Source organism: Eriocheir sinensis, chromosome 42 (genome assembly GCF_024679095.1).
Source record: "Eriocheir sinensis breed Jianghai 21 chromosome 42, ASM2467909v1, whole genome shotgun sequence".
NCBI classification, from domain to species: Eukaryota; Metazoa; Arthropoda; class Malacostraca; order Decapoda; family Varunidae; genus Eriocheir; species Eriocheir sinensis.
In genome coordinates, this window is record NC_066550.1 from 8,744,395 (window position 1) to 8,760,442 (window position 16,048).

Sequence of the window (16,048 nt, forward strand, 5' to 3'; positions counted from 1 at the left end):
AGAGAGAGAGAGAGAGAGAGAGAGAGAGAGAGAGAGAATGGATTTTAAATGTATACGAGATGTAAGAAAACGTAAGGTGAGGAGAAATAAGAGAGAGAGAGAGAGAGAGAGAGAGAGAGAGAGAGAGAGAGAGAGAGAGAGAGAGAATCATCCATCCATCCATTGCAGTTTATCAGATTTCTACATTAAGTCGGACAGACAGAGACAGACTGACGGACACAGACAGACAGACAAAAAATAGATAGATAAACATCGATAGTGAAAGAGACAGACATTAATATTAACCAACAGACAGATAGACAGACAGACATAAAAAACACCCAGACGTATAAACAGACAGACCATACAGAAAGCCATAAAAAAAGCAGAAAAGACAGACATTTACACAGACAGAGAGAGACAGACAGATAGACAGAAAAAAAGGTGGTCACATATATAGACAGAGACAAAAAAAATCACTCGACAGACAAACAAAAAGACAGATAGACAGACAAAGATAGAGATAAATAAAAACAAGTAGAAGACAATAGACAGCCACACACAAATAGACAGACTGATAGATAAAGAGACAGACAGACAGACATATATAGACAAAAGGTTGACAGACAAGCAAACAAACAGACAGATAGCTAGAAAAAGACAGCCAGACAGAATGACGACCAGAAAATCAGATTGACAGACAGACGAATAACTAGACAGACAGATAGATGGAAAGAAAAACAGCCACACAGAAAGACATAGATAAAAACAGCAGAAAAAGACACATTTACATAGACAGACAGACAGAGAGAGAGAGAGAGAGAGAGAGAGAGAGAGAGAGAGAGAGAGAGAGAGAGAGAGAGAGAGGGTAGCCATATATATAGACAAAAAGAGACAGAAAAGACATGAATATAAAAAAAACATCACTAGACAGACAAACAGAAAGACAGATAGACAGACAAAGATAGAGATAAAGATAAATAAAGACAAATAGAAGACATTATAGACAACCACACACACAAAAAAAAATAAGAAAAAAAAACCGCTAAAAAAACCCAACAACCCGCTAACCATTTTAACATCTCGACGCTAACACCTTTTTTTCCTCCTTTCTTCAGCCCGATGGAGGAAAATTTCTACACTTCGACCACGTTACCTTCTGGGTCGGCAACGCTAAACAGGTATGTGGGCCCAGGTGCTTCATTTTAGTCTGTTCCACTTCAGGTGACAACGAATATGAAGAAACTCGTAAAATAAGGAGGTGCTGTTGAGTGCCCGCTTTGCCCAGCCTCTTTAAGTGCCAGTTTTACAGTCCACTACAGCAAGTTCGTACGCTCCCTAACCAAACACGAAATACCACGAAAATTCCTTGTTTGGCGTCGATATAAAAAGGAAGAAATTTTAGGAAACCACACGGGAAGTCTTTCTAGTATCTGATATTGAATAGAAATAACGGATTATTGTAGAGAATATACTTTGGTTTGGGCGATTACAGTGGCTGGGTTAGAACTCGCAGTAATGAATTTAAATTAGAAAAGTATAGATTTAGGAGGGATATAGGCAAGCATTGGTTTAGTAATAAGGTGGTGGGGGAATGGAATAGACTCAGCAATCACATAGTTAGTGCAGGGACGATAGCTTGTTTTGAGAGTAGACTGGATAGCTACATGGACGAGGACGACAGGTGGCAGTGAGGTGTGGGTGCAGTAAGGTGACAGGGCCCTTTCATATTCAGTGTAGCCAATTACCAGCATCGGAGTGGCTATGTTCTTCCTACGCCTTTCGCCTAGCTCGTTTTTCACCTGATTTGGCATAAGGTAAAGTGAGGTGGATTTCCTATCTCACCTGTGTTTTGTGTTTCATTCCCTCTTTCTTTTCTTGTTCTGTATTTTTTTGCTGTGTTCTCTGTTGGTACGTGATATATGGTCCTTCTTTCCTTCCTTTTTTACAAGCCTTCATTCTTCCTTTATGTCCGAGATGCATTTCCTACCTCATCTGTGTTTTGTGTTTCATTCCCTCTTTCTTTTCTTGTTCTGTATTTTTTTGCTGTGTTCTCTGTTGGTACGTGATATATGGTCCTTCTCTCCATCCTTTTTCACAAGCCTTCATTCTTTCTTTACGTCCAAGATGCATTCCCTACCTCATCTGTGTTTTGTGTTTCATTCCCTCTTTCTTTTCTTGTTCTGTATTTTTTTTATGTGTTCTCTGTTGGTACGTGATATATGGTCCTTCTCTCCATCCTTTTTCACAAGTCTTCATTCTTTCTTTACGTCCAAGATGCATTCCCTACCTCATCTGTGTTTTGTGTTTCATTCCCTCTTTCTTTTCTTGTTCTGTATTTTTTTGCTGTGTTCTCTGTTGGTACGTGATATATGGTCCTTCTTTCCTTCCTTTTTCACAAGCCTTCATTCTTCCTTTATGTCCAAGATGCATTTCCTACCTCACCTTTTTTTCATCCCCTCTTCTTACTTTTTTATTTCTTTATCTTGTTTTGTGTTCCCTAATGAAACGTTATGATCCTTCCTTCCTTTCTTATCTTTTTACAAGTCTTCATTCTTCCTTTATGTCCAGATGGATTTCCTACCTCACCTCTGTTTTGTTTTTCATCCCCTCTTGTCTTTTTTTTATGTTTATCCTGTTTTGTGTTCTCTAATGAAACCTTATGGCCCCTCCTTCCTTTCTTTTTTACAAGTTTTCATTCTTTCTTTATATCCAAGATGCATTTCCTACCTCCCCTTTTTTTCATCCCCTCTTCTTACTTTTTTATTTCTTTATCTTGTTTTGTGTTCCCTAATGAAACGTTATGATCCTTCCTTCCTGCTATGCCCCACAAGACGGAGGAAAGTTAAAGGGATAGTGAAAAGGATGATAACTAAAAACAGGTGTGCGTGTACTGCCCAGGTGCTTAATTAGTGCGTGAGGGAAGAACAGGTGTGGGCAGGTACGGAATGTAGGGGGTGGATGGGGGGTGAGGAGCTAAAAGGAATAGGTCGATATGGTTTTAAATTAATTGAGAAAGAAAAAAAAAGATGATAATGCAGAGTTAGGTGAAGAAGGTGTGGCTGTAAATGGGGGCGGGTGCTTCAAAATAATAGGAAAAAAAAAGTTGAATAAAGATGCCAAAAGATGAATTAAATACCCGGTAGGAAAGAATGTGTGTGGGTGTGTATGTATGAATGTATGCATGTATATGGTGTGAAGAGAAAGGTGAGGTATTGAAGGGATTACAGAAGAAAGAAGAGCAGTTGAGAAGGTGTATAAGGGAAGGGACAGGTTAATTAATGAAGGGGAAGGAGAGAGGTGTGGAGATAAAGGTGAGGTATTGAAGGGATTACAGAAGAAAGAAGAGCAGTTGAGAAGGTGCATTAGGGAAGGGACAGGTTAATTAATGAAGGGGGAGGAGAGAGGTGTGGAAATAAAGGTAAGGTACTGAAGGGATTAAACGTGGAGAAAGAGATATCAGTTGAGAAGGTGCATTAGGGAAGGGACAGGTTAATTAATGAAGGGGGAGGAGAGAGGTGTGAAGAGTAGGCAGGCGTTAACTTCAGGTGTAGAGGAGAAAGGAAAGACTTAAGGGATTAGTAAAGAATGGAGAAGGTAAGGATGGACAGGTGTTTGATTAGTGAGTAAAAGGAAAATTAAAGGATTAGACATGTAAGGTAAAAGTAAGGGTAGTCAGGTAAAGCATAAGGGATTAGGAAGGTAAGGGAAAGGTAAAAATGGACAGGTATTTAATTAGTGAGTGTTGAAAGGAAAAGTAAGGGATTAGGAAGGTAAGGGAAAGGTAAAGATGGGCAGGTGTTTAATTAGTGAGTGTTGAAAGGAAAAGTAAGGGATTAGGAAGGGAAGGGAAAGGTAAAAATGGACAGGTATTTAATTAGTGAGTGTTGAAAGGAAAAGATATGGATTAGGAAGGGAAGGGAAAGGGAAAAATGGACAGTTGTTTCATTTGAGTGTTAAAAGGGAAAGTAAGGGATTAGGAAGGGAAGGAAAAGGGAAAAATGGACAGTTGTTTCATTTGAGTGTTAAAAGGGAAAGTAAGGGATTAGGAAGGGAAGGAAAGGTAAAAATGGGCAGGCATCTAATTAGTGAGCGGTAGAAGGGAAAGGAAGGAATTAGGAAAGGGAACCAGGAAGTGTGCAAGGAAAAGAGAGGGGAGAAGACAATACCGAAAAAAAGTAGGAAAGAAAAGAAGGAAGGCAACAGTAACAGCAATAGAAATAACAATAATAACTAAGTCGTGTGAAAATGTTTAATATGTGTATAGAAGAGTAAGGAAAAATAACGAATAAGGGATTAGGAAAAGAAGGAGAGATGTGGAAGGAAAAAGGAGAGGAGAAGACAGATGTAAGGCGTAGGAAAGGTGATTGATATATGCGTAGAGGAGAAAGGAAAAATAAAGTATAAGGAATTAGGAAAGGAAGGATTAGGTGCAGAAAGGAAAAAGAGAGAGAAGACAGGCGTAAGGCGTAGGAAGGTGATTGATATATGCGTAGAGGAGAAAGGAAAAATAAAGTATAAGGGATTAGGAAAGGAAGGAAAGGTGTGGAGGGAAAAAGGAGAGGAGAAAATAGGCGTAAGGCGTAGGAAGGTGACTGATATATGCGTAGAGGAGAAAGGAAAAATAACAAAGGATTAGGAAAGGAAGGAGTGGGAGAGGAGAAGACAGATGTAAGGCGTAGGAAGGTGATTGATATATGCGTAGAGGAGAAAGGAAAAATAACAAAGGATTAGTAAAGGAAGGAAAGGAGAAGAGAAGACAGGCGTAAGGCGTAGGAAGGTGATTGATATATGCGTAGAGGAGAAAGGAAAAATAACAAAGGATTAGGAAAGAAAGGAGAAGGAGAGGAGAAGACAGATGTAAGGCGTAGGAAAGGTGATTGATATATGCGTAGAGGAGAAAGGAAAAATAACAAAGGATTAGGAAAGGAAGGAAAGGAGAGGAGAAGACAGATGTAAGGCGTAGGAAAGGTGATTGATATATGCGTAGAGGAGAAAGGAAAAATAACAAAGGATTAGGAAAGGAAGGAGTGGGAGAGGAGAAGACAGATGTAAGGCGTAGGAAGGTGATTGATATATGCGTAGAGGAGAGAGGAAAAATAACAAAGGATTAGTAAAGGAAGGAAAGGAGAGGAGAAGACAGATGTAAGGCGTAGGAAAGGTGATTGATATATGCGTAGAGGAGAAAGGAAAAATAACAAAGGATTAGGAAAGGAAGGAAAGGAGAGGAGAAGACAGGCGTAAGGCGTAGGAAGGTGATTGATATATGCGTAGAAGAGAAAGGAAAAATAACAAAGGATTAGGAAAGGAAGGAAAGGAGAGGAGAAGACAGATGTAAGGCGTAGGAAGGTGATGAATATATGCGTAGAGGAAAAAGGAAAAATAACAAAGGATTAGGAAAGGAAGGAGTGGGAGAGGAGAAGACAGATGTAAGGCGTAGGAAGGTGATTGATATATGCGTAGAAGAGAAAGGAAAAAAAACAAAGGATTAGTAAAGGAAGGAAAGGAGAGGAGAAGACAGATGTAAAGCGTAGGAAAGGTGATTGATATATGCGTAGAAGAGAAAGGAAAAAAAACAAAGGATTAGGAAAGGAAGGAAAGGAGAGGAGAAAACAGGCGTAAGGCGTAGGAAGGTGACTGATATATGCGTAGAGGAGAAAGGAAAAATAACAAAGGATTAGGAAAGGAAGGGAAGGAGAGGAGAAGACAGATGTAAGGCGTAGGAAGGTGATTGATATATGCGTAGAGGAGAAAGGAAAAATAACAAAGGATTAGTAAAGGAAGGAAAGGAGAGGAGAAGACAGGCGTAAGGCGTGAGAAGGTGATTGATATATGCGTAGAGGAGAAAGGAAAAGTGACGTATAAGGGATTTGGAAAGGAAGGAAAGGAGAGGAGAAGACAGATGTAAGGCGTAGGAAGGTGATTGATATATGCGTAGAGGAGAAAGGAAAAGTGACTTAAGGGGACGCTCACCACCTTACATAAAAATATTCGTTAAAAAAAAATTTTTCAGTCTTTCAACATGAAACTTTCAGGTTTTGCTTAAAATATAGATAGAAATATATTGTAAACCCGAGAACTTCCTACGTCCCGACGTTATAAAGTTATAACGTAATAGAATATTTTATACGTTATCAAATACGTACGTCGTATTTTTTGTACTACAAACTTCTGCTTTTGCATGGTAATACTTAAAGATCTTATGAACACTTACACACCTGCTTTTTTAAAAATTCGCTCTACGACGCATAGCGTAATTTTCGTAACGTAAGTTACGTAACGACGCACCCTATTTCTCCACTTATATGGTAACTGTCACTCTGTTTTTTAAGATATCGGAAAAAAGAGCCACAGAAATAAAGATATATCTATTATACACTACCAGAAGCATTTTCAGGCTTCTACAATTGATTATAAAATTTTGGCATATTTTTTTATGTGAAAATATGTGGTTTTGAGATATTAGCGTATAAAGGTTTCAGTAATGTACAACTCTTTATTTATTGTGCGATTTTTTATTATGTTCACACAAATTATTATACAATGTATATAAAACAAGCGGACAGAAATATATTTAATTATATACATATTTACTGTATATATTATTTTTTTTTTTAAATGATGGTGCGCTTTTACCGGTTATAAAACCTCACTGCTGGGGTGTCATCACTTTGTCATATCATTGACACGAAACACGAATACATTTTACATCATTCTCGTCACCCTTCTCCTCAATCTTGCATGTAAGGCTGAACGAGTGTTTTCCATTACCCTTTCAAGCTTTTCCAAGGCACTCTGCTGAACACCTTTCGCTAATTTGAAGTAATTTTTTTTCTGATAAGGGATTCATATCAAAGCTGGCACATAAATTAGTAACACCTTGATATCCTGAAGCAGCAAGTAAGGTACTGGTCACAAGCTTTGGTGCACATCATAGGGACGATTTTCACTTTGTTCATCACTCATTTTCTTTGTCCTCCTTGTGATGTACACATCTCAACTTTTCTGTCACAATTGTTACACTTTGCTTCAAAATATCTGGCCATCCCTATTGTTCTCTGTTGCTTCACTTTCATTTTTGACCCACATGTGCACCGGGCAATTGCTCTAACCCACTCCAACATATTTTCCAGGTAAACTAACAAAAATTCTCTGTCTCCACTCGTGGCACTGTTATCTGTTATAGTTGCACTATTTTCCAGCTTTTCTTTAGATTTAGTATGAGTCACTTTGTCAGATGTTGTCTCTGAAGGTGGTGATGGTGGTGGTGATGATGGTGGAAGCAGCGTTGGTGGTGGAGAAGGAGGTGGTGGGGGTGAGGGAGGTGGTGACGGATCAGCTGGTGGTGAGTCACGTGTTTGTAGCCTCGCGCCTACTACTATCTTGCCACTTCTGGTTCAGTTTCTTCATTCTTTCTTTTGTTTTCCTCTTCATCTTCAGCAGTTGATGTCTGAACAGCAGTTAGGAGTAGTATAAATCCTCCCAATGGCAGGAGTGTGAAGTAAACACGACACAAAGGCAGGTGTGTGTGTGAACTACGTAGTGTGTCTCTGCTGTTTGCTAAGTAACTGACGCTCTCAAACTCTCGTGCCTCGCCACCCTCGCGGTCCCTCACCCCCGCATAGTTGCCGGGTACACAAATATGTAACCCACAGGGAATATAACACGCGAAAAATAGCTATGTTTACATGTGTATAGGGAGGAATCTGGCGTGCGCCCTTTAATTGGATACGCCCCTCGGTCCCTTTAAACTCGCTCCACATCCCGTCGACTGCGCGCAAAAAATATATCTCGCCAATATTTTGTTTCTAGGATAGTTATATTATTCAAATATGCCAATATCTAAATTTCGATTTTTTGATGAAAATTTCATGATTAAGGTGGTGAGCGTCCCCTTAAAGGGATTAGGAAAGGAAGGAGTAGGTGCAGAAAGGAGAGAAAGGACCATGGGCAGGTATTTGATTAGTAAGAGTAGAACGTATGAGAGATTTGAATACCGGAAAAGCAGTAGGTTAGTATAGCTTGAAAATATCGATGAAATAAAAGAAAAAAAGAACCTTAGGGAGAATATAAGCGTGTAAGACAGACAAAGAAAGAAAGAAAAGAAGGAAGGGGAAGGAACTGTTACGTGTCATTAGAGAATACCACATCAAAGAATAAGGAAAAAAAGAAGAGAAAAACAAAACAAAAGGAAGTTAGGAAATATACCAAGGAAAAGAAAAACGGAGATAGGAAAAAAGTGTAGCACGTCAAGCACACACACACTCTCTCTCTCTCTCTCAACCGACACCAGAGTCATTTCCTCATCAATTTCACTTTTTTTGTTATCATTTCTATTTTCCTCCTCCTCCTCCTCCTCTTGCGGGACTTAAAAAAAAATCAGTAAAAAACTTTCCTTCGTTTCCGGTTCTGAGTTTTGTAAAAGATAAGAAGAAAAATAAAACGTTTCAATTGGTTTGGTTAATTCTGCGGCAAATAGATGTGTGTGCGCGTAACCTTGTGTGTGTGTATGTGTGTGTGTATGTGTGTGTGTGTGAACAGTGACAGTGCAGAGTGTGATGTTTGGATTTTCTCTCTTCTCTTTCCTCCTCCTCCTCCTCTTCTCTCTCCTCCTCTTCTTCCGCGAGTGCATGATGTAACGTTTCAATCATTTGTTTACTCATTGTCCTTTTTACTTTATGTTATTTCTTCACCGGTAATACTAATAATAAAGATAGTAGTAGTAGTAGTAGTAGAAGTAGTAGTAGTAGTAGTAGTAGTGCTGGTGGTGGTGGTGGTGGTCGTAGTAGTGATAGCAAACAAAACGGATCATCTAAGCAAACACACACACACACACACACACCGCATAAGGAAGTGGCGTAATGTCTGAATCAGTCGCCTGGAAACAAGTCTATAGTAGTAGTAGTAGTAGTAGTAGTAGTAGTAGTAGTAGTAGTAGTAGTAGTAGTAGTAGTAGTAGTAGTAGTAGTAGTAGTAGTAGTAGTAGTAGTAGTGGTAGTAGTAGTAGTAGTAGTAGTAGTAGTAGTAGTAGTAGTAGTAGTAGTAGTAGTAGTGGTAGTAGTAGTAGTGGTAGTAGTAGTAGTAGTAGTAGTAGTAGTGGTAGTAGTAGTAGTAGTAGTAGTAGTAGTAGTAGTAGTAGTAGTAGTGGTAGTAGTAGTAGTAGTAGTAGTAAAGTTAAACACTCCCCGATCTCCCTCTTTTTCTTTTTTTTATCCTCTCGGAGTTTGTGTCTGTCTGTCTGTGGTGTCTGTCTGGCTCGCTGGGGGCCCGAGAGATAGATGGCTCAGGAGAGGTGGGCGGAAGGAGGGGGGGCAGGTAAGGTAATGCTGCTGGTGTACTCAGGTGTGGTGTGGGGGGCTGGTCACCTTGCCCGCACCGCCTGCCATCAGGACGCAGAAATGTTAAGTTTGGTCGCCTTCCAAATTTTGTGCGATTTCTTTGTTGCCAGGGAAACAATAATCGTGTGAGGTGAATGTTTTTTGTGTGTATTTTGTTAGTTATTGGTGTTATTGTTTCTTATCAGTATTACTAGTCTTGGAAAGTAACGTTAGCATTACTTTTGTGTATAGCATTATTATTATTATTATTATTTTGATATTATTATTATTATTATTATTATTATTATTATTATTATTATTATTATTATTATTATTATTATTATTATTATTATTATTATTATTATATTGACCATTGATATATTCCACATTAACTTTCATAATACAAGTTTTTTTTATTGATTTAAGATTTCTTCTCTTTATTTATCTATATCTATCTATTTAAGTATGTATATATCTATATGTATGTATATATAAATATATATGTATATATATATATATATATATATATATATATATATATATATATGGAGGGGGCGTGTAGCGGACCGTGTGGTGTCCTTGTGTTGGCAACGCTGCACCTGGCCCTCCTCACGTAGACCAGCAGTGTTGCCAAGGCTGGAGCAGCGGCTAACGACAAGGAATTGGGGGAGGGGGAGTCACGTAGCCTGTGCTGATAAGGACGCGAGGAGTGCTGGGAATTGCCTTGTATTGCTTTGTGTTGCTGTTATTCTCAAGCGTTGGGAAGTAATGTCTTGGGAAATTGGTGTACTTCGTGGGGGGGGGGGGGGATAATGTTTTAGTTTGTGTGTTGGTTGTTGTATTTCTCTTTGTTGCTGTCTGTCAGTCCTATATTTTCTCTGTTTCCTGCGCTGTCTTTCAAGGAGGAAATAAGCGAGTAAGAGGATGTCAATATTCAGGAAGTTTAGTATGGTGATGGTGGTGGTGGTGGTGGTGTTTGTGGTAGTGATAGTGGTGGTGGTGGTGGTGGTGTTTGTGGTAGTGATGGTGGTGGTGGTGGTGGTGGTGTTTGTGGTAGTGATGGTGGTGGTGGTGGTGGTGGTGGTGTTTGTGGCAGTGATGGTGGTGGTGGTGGTGGTGGTGGTGTTTGTGGCAGTGATGGTGGTGGTGGTAATGGTGTTTGTGGTAGGGATGGTGGGGGGGGGGGGTGAAAGGGATTACTAATTTTAGCACCAATTTGACCTTTCTAATACACTGTACAGATCTGGTAGTCTTCGAAATACAGTTAACTTGCCCCATAAGGATACTCTTGAACCTTTTCTTTTTCATTCTCTATAAAGGCCAACGGTTACGTGAAGATTTGCTTGAAGTTTATGAATAAATGAATGACTTTGAAAAGGGTGATGTCAATAAGGTTTCGTAAAAAATAAGAAGAAAAATAAAACGTTTCAATTGGTTTGGTTAATTCTGCGGGAAATAGTTGTGTGTGTGTGTGTGTGTGTGTGTGTGTGTGTGTGTGTGTGTGTGTGTGTGTGTAGTAGTAGTAGTAGTAGCAGTAGTAGTGGTAGTAGTAGTGTGGGGGGGTTCCACTCACACAGCTCTCTTGGACAGAGTGGAGTCAAAGGCTCTTCGTCTCATCAGCTCTCCTCCTCTTACTGATAGTCTCCTACCTCTTAATTTCCGCCGCGATGTTGCCTCTCTTTCTATCTTCTATCGACATTTTCATGCTGACTGCTTTTCTGAACTTGCTAACTGCATGCCTCCCCCCCTCCCGCGGCCCCGCTGCACGCGACTTTCTACTCATGCTCATCCCTATACTGTCCAAACCCCTTATGCAAGAGTTAACCAGCATCTTCACTCTTTCATCCCTCACCCTGGTAAACTCTGGAACAATCTTCCTTCATCTGTATTTCCTCCTGCCTACAACTTGAACTCTTTCAAGAGAAGGGTATCAGGACACCTCTCCTCCCGAAATTGACCTCTCTTTCGGCCACCTCTTTGGATTCTTTTTGTGAGCAGCGAGTAGCGGGCTTTTTTGTATTATTGCTTACTTTTTTGTGCCCTTGAGGTGTCTCCTTTGTTGTAAAAAAAAGTAGTAAAGTTAAACACACTCCCCGATCTTATTTTTTTAACCCTTTCTTTGTTGGTGTCTGTCTGTTTGTGGAGTTTGTCTGGCTCGCGAGGGGCCGAGAGATAGATGGCTCAGGAGAGGGGGGTATATATTAATCCTTTTTTTTCCCTATATATGAATGCGTAATAAGAGGAGGAGAGAAGGAAGTAAAAGAGGAGGGGGAGGAATAGGAGCCGGGTAGGACACGTAGTAAGAAGTTTAGATAAGATTATGATGCTGAGAGAGTTGGGTAGGACACGTAGTAAGAAGTTTAGATAAGATTATGATGCTGAGAGAGTTGGGTAGGACACGTAGTAAGAAGTTTAGATAAGATTATGATGCTGAGAGAGTTGGGTAGGACACGTAGTAAGGAATTAATTTAGATAAGATTATGATGCTCAGAGAGTTGGGTAGGACACGCAGCAATAGTTTCAAGCTAGATAAATTAAAATTCAACAAAGACATTGGCGAGAACTGGTTTGCTAACAGAGTGGTGGACGGGTGGAACAGGCCTGGCAGTCATGTGGTGAGTGCCAATACAGTAGACACTTTTTTTTACAACAAAGGAGACAGCTCAAGGGCACAGTAAAAAATAAACAATAATAAATAAAAAAAGCCCGCTACTCGCTGCTCACAAAAAGAATCCAAAGAGGTGGCCGAAAGAGAGGTCAATTTCAAGAAGAGGTTAGATAAGTTCATGGATAGTGAGGATAGGTGGGGTTAAGTTTACAGGAGCTGCCCAGTGTAGGCTAACTGACTAACTAATTAACTGACTGACTGACTGACTGGAGGAAAGAAGGAAGGAATGGCTGACTGACTGACTGACTGACTGACTAGCTAACCGACTAACTGACTAACCTCCTGCAGACTTCTTGCGCTTTTTGGTGGTAGGGGTGGTGGGGTGATGGTGGCGCCACTAACAGGTTCTCAGCACGCCCCTAGGTGACGTTGGAGGGGGGGGCGCCCTTCATCACTCCCCCTCCCCCCTCCCCCTCCCCCCCAACTGTCTAGCCGTATACCTGGACGCACTGATTGCACAGGTAACCGCTCAGAGCTGAAGAGGAGGAGGAGGAATAAGGAAGAGAAGAAAAAGAGAGAAAGATGAAGAAGGAGGAGGAAGACAGGAGGAGGAGGAAGAGGATAAGGAATGGGAGAAAGAGAAGGAAGAAAAGGAGGAGGAGGAGGATAAAGAAGGGGAGAAGAAGAAAGAAGTTGGAGGAGGAGGAAAAAAAGAACACTAAGCAGGAGGATCAGGATATGGAGGTAGAAAAAGTGGTGATGAGGAAGAGGAGGAAGAAGAAGAGAAGGAGGAAAAGGATTACTATTTACGAATGCATCAAAATTGCCATTCTTCTTATGCCTTGTTTGTTTGTTCTGCATATATTGATACTTTTTGTCCTTATATATGAATGCGTAATAAGAAGAAGAAAATAAGAAGATAAAATATAACGAAAGAAAGGAAGAGGAAGAACAATAGGATTACTTCTTAACAATGCATCAAAATCTCTATTCTATTATTATTATTATTATTATTATTATTATTATTATTATTATTATTATTATTATTATTATTATTATTATTATTATTATTATTATTATTATTATCATTTATTCTTTGTTATTCTTTTCCTTGCCCTCAAATTCGTAGGTACTGTGAGAGAGAGAGAGAGAGAGAGAGAGAGAGAGAGAGTTGTGGGAAATACTGAGTCACGCACAAAAAAAAAAAAAAATTATATCGAATAACTGAAACAATAAGTCTCTCTCTCTCTCTCTCTCACCTACACCATTTTTTTCTTTTAATTTCTCTTCCATTCTTTCATCCCTCCATTCCTCTCTTCTTTTTCTCTCTTCCTCCCTTTTTCCATTCCCTCTTTCTCTCTCTTCCTCCTTCCTTTGCTCCCTCCTCTTCCTCTCTCATTCCCTCCCTTCTTCCTTCCTTCCTTTCCTCCCTTCCCCTCTCCATTTCCTTCACTCACCTCCTCCTCCTTCATCAGGCCGCCAGCTATTACATAACAAGGATGGGCTTTGAACCCTTTGCGTACCGGGGCCTCGAGACGGGTTCACGCGAAGTCGCTGCTCACGCCGTCCGCCAGAACAAGGTAAGTGTGTGTGTGTGTGTGTGTGTGTGTGTGTGTGTTTCAGTTTCCCTTCAATCATTAATTTCTCTTTCGTTCTAATTTTTCTTTATCATTCTTCTTCCTCTTCTTTATCTGTTTCACTATCACCCATTTATCTTTTTCTTCTTTTAATTTCATCTTCACCACAACCTTCACCATCACCACCTTCATCACCATATTTTTCCACCTGTCACCACTCCAACAGCCTCTTCTACCTCTTCTACCCATCATTTCTCCTCCTCCTCCTCCTCCTCCTCCTCCTCCTCCTTTGTCAACTCCATCCACCCTTTCTCTCCACCCTTGCACTCTTCATCTATTCAAACACTTAACACCTTTTCCCATCCCCCACCATTTCTATACTATCTCCCAGTCGCCCATTCCCATCACCAATAACCCCATCACCAGCCACTTCTTCCCATCACCAGTGACCCCAACATCAATTACCCATTCCCATTATTCCCATCACCCGTCATCTCACACCCCATTCCTATGACACCCATCACCTCAACACCGTCACCAACCCTCTATTCTCATCACTCACTACCTCACCAACAGTCTCACCCCTTCCAATTACCCCATCACCCATCAATTACCCACATTGTCACCCATCACCTCGCCTCATCCTGTTACCCATCACCCCCATTCCCATCACCCACCACCACACCCCATCCTCTCACCCGTCAACCCCATCACCCATCAATTCACCACATTCTGTCATCCATTACCCATCACTCCCATTCCCATCACCCCCATTCCCATCACCCATCACTTCCCCATCCCCCGCAGATTGTGTTCGTGTTCGCCTCCGCCCTCAGCCCCGGCAACGAAGAGATGGGCCGTCACCTGGTACAGCACGGGGATGGGGTCAAGGATTTAGGCTTCACGGTGGAGGACCTGGACACCATCATGAAGGTATGGGTGGTGATGGTGGTGGTGGTGGTTGTGGTGGGTGGGTAAATGTGAGGAGGAGGAGTAAGAGGGGAGATAAGGAAGAAAGAAAGGAAGGTGAGAAGGGGTTGCGAGGGGAGGAAAGAATAGTGAGATAGAAGGAGAGAAAGGAGGGGATTGATAATGATTGGTTGTGTTTAGTGGTGGTGATTGATGATAGGTGGTGAGTGTGAGGAAGGGAGTACGAGGGGAGATAAGGAAGAAAGAAAGGAAGGTGAGAAGGGGTTGCGAGGGGAGGACAGAATAGTGAGACAGAAAGAGAGAAAGGAGGGGATTGATAATGACTGGTTGTGTTTAGTGGTGATTGGTATTGAATGGGGATGACTTTTATAGTGGTGATGACTGATTTTGATGACTTGGTTTGTGGTGATCCTTTATAGAAGTGTTTATTTTAGATGTGTTGAGTCTTTGCAGTGCGGGATTTATAGGTTGGTATTGTTAGAGGCTTTCGCCCTTCGTGGTGCAGTGGTTAGCACACTCGGCTCACAATCGAGAGAGCCCGGGTTCGATTCCCGGGCGAAGTGGAAAAATTTGGGCGGCTTTTCCGATACCCTACGACACCGTCCACCCAGCAGTGAATGGGTACCAGGTATTAATGGTAGTAATCGGGGGTTGTGTCCCGTCTCTTAGGATCTGTTCCTTTCTCCTATAATTCCTTCCCCCTCCTGTCTCCGGCATATGACCACAGATGTTGCGCCGACTAAACGAAACTTTCCAACTTTTTTTCCCTTCGTCAACTTTTTCCAAAGGCCGAAAAGGGGATCAGTCGGGTTCTCATGAGTGGTATTTTAGGTTCACGGTACAGAGGAAGGGTCAGACTACCACCAGGGTCATAAAACTACTACTGGAAATGTCCCAAATACCTACGAAAGCCTTGTTAAATTTGTGAACTTGGGCCACGAAATGTTTAGTAATACGCCCATATTGTTCCTTGGGGTTTCAGAGGTCCAAGGAGCGCGGGGCGAAGGTGTTGCGGGACATCTGGGAGGAGGAGGACGAGGGTGGCAAGGTGAGGTTCGCGCGTGTGCAGACCTACGGGGACACGACGCACACCTTCATCGAGAGAGGTGACTACAAGGGCCTCTTCCTGCCGGGCTACAAGGCGCCGCTCTACCCCACCGACCGCCTGCTGGAGAAACTGTACGTGTGTGTGTGTGTGTGTGTGTGTGTGTGTGTGTGTGTGTGTGTGTGTGTGTGTGTGTGTGTGTGTAGCTTTCTCTTCATCTGTCTACATATTTACCTGTGTGTGTGTGTGTGTGTGTGTGTGTGTGTGTGTGTGTGTGTGTGTGTGTGTCATTTCTATCTATCTGCCTGTCTCTAAATTTTAACGTCTGTATGTCTATCTGTATTTCTCAATCTACTTATTTATCTATCTCTCAATCTATGTCCTATGTATTTATATGTTTATCTATCTACTTATCTTTCATCTTGTTATCTACATCAAACATTCTTGCTATTTTTTATTATATTTTTCGTGTGTGGTTTCCGTGTGATGTTACCTACTTATTATTCCTCTCCATTCTTATTCTCGTCTTCCTCCTCCTCCTCCTCCTCCCTATTTCAACTCAATTATTCATCCCATTCACTTCCATTTAATA

The 16,048-nt window shown here is 41.2% G+C and overlaps 1 protein-coding gene and 1 long non-coding RNA gene across 9 annotated transcripts in view; both read left to right on the forward strand.

Annotated features, from left to right (window-relative positions):
• Window positions 1-16,048, forward strand: part of LOC127009923 (4-hydroxyphenylpyruvate dioxygenase-like) — a 30,937-nt gene that overhangs the window by 1,259 nt on the left and 13,630 nt on the right. For all 3 annotated transcript variants that reach the window (XM_050883454.1, XM_050883455.1, XM_050883456.1), the window contains exons 3-6: window positions 1,098-1,160; window positions 13,380-13,484; window positions 14,289-14,414; window positions 15,394-15,590. In XM_050883454.1, coding sequence (XP_050739411.1) covers window positions 1,098-1,160; window positions 13,380-13,484; window positions 14,289-14,414; window positions 15,394-15,590 — 491 coding nt within the window. The remainder of the gene's footprint in view (window positions 1-1,097; window positions 1,161-13,379; window positions 13,485-14,288; window positions 14,415-15,393; window positions 15,591-16,048) is intronic.
• Window positions 2,274-5,939, forward strand: LOC127009925 (uncharacterized). Of its 6 annotated transcripts, none has more exons than XR_007762543.1 (4): window positions 2,274-3,848; window positions 4,057-4,950; window positions 5,046-5,328; window positions 5,707-5,939. It is a non-coding gene; the product is annotated as an uncharacterized LOC127009925 (long non-coding RNA). The 6 variants fall into 6 exon arrangements; XR_007762540.1 differs by having other exon boundaries at window positions 4,057-4,629; window positions 4,820-5,328; XR_007762539.1 differs by having other exon boundaries at window positions 4,057-5,328.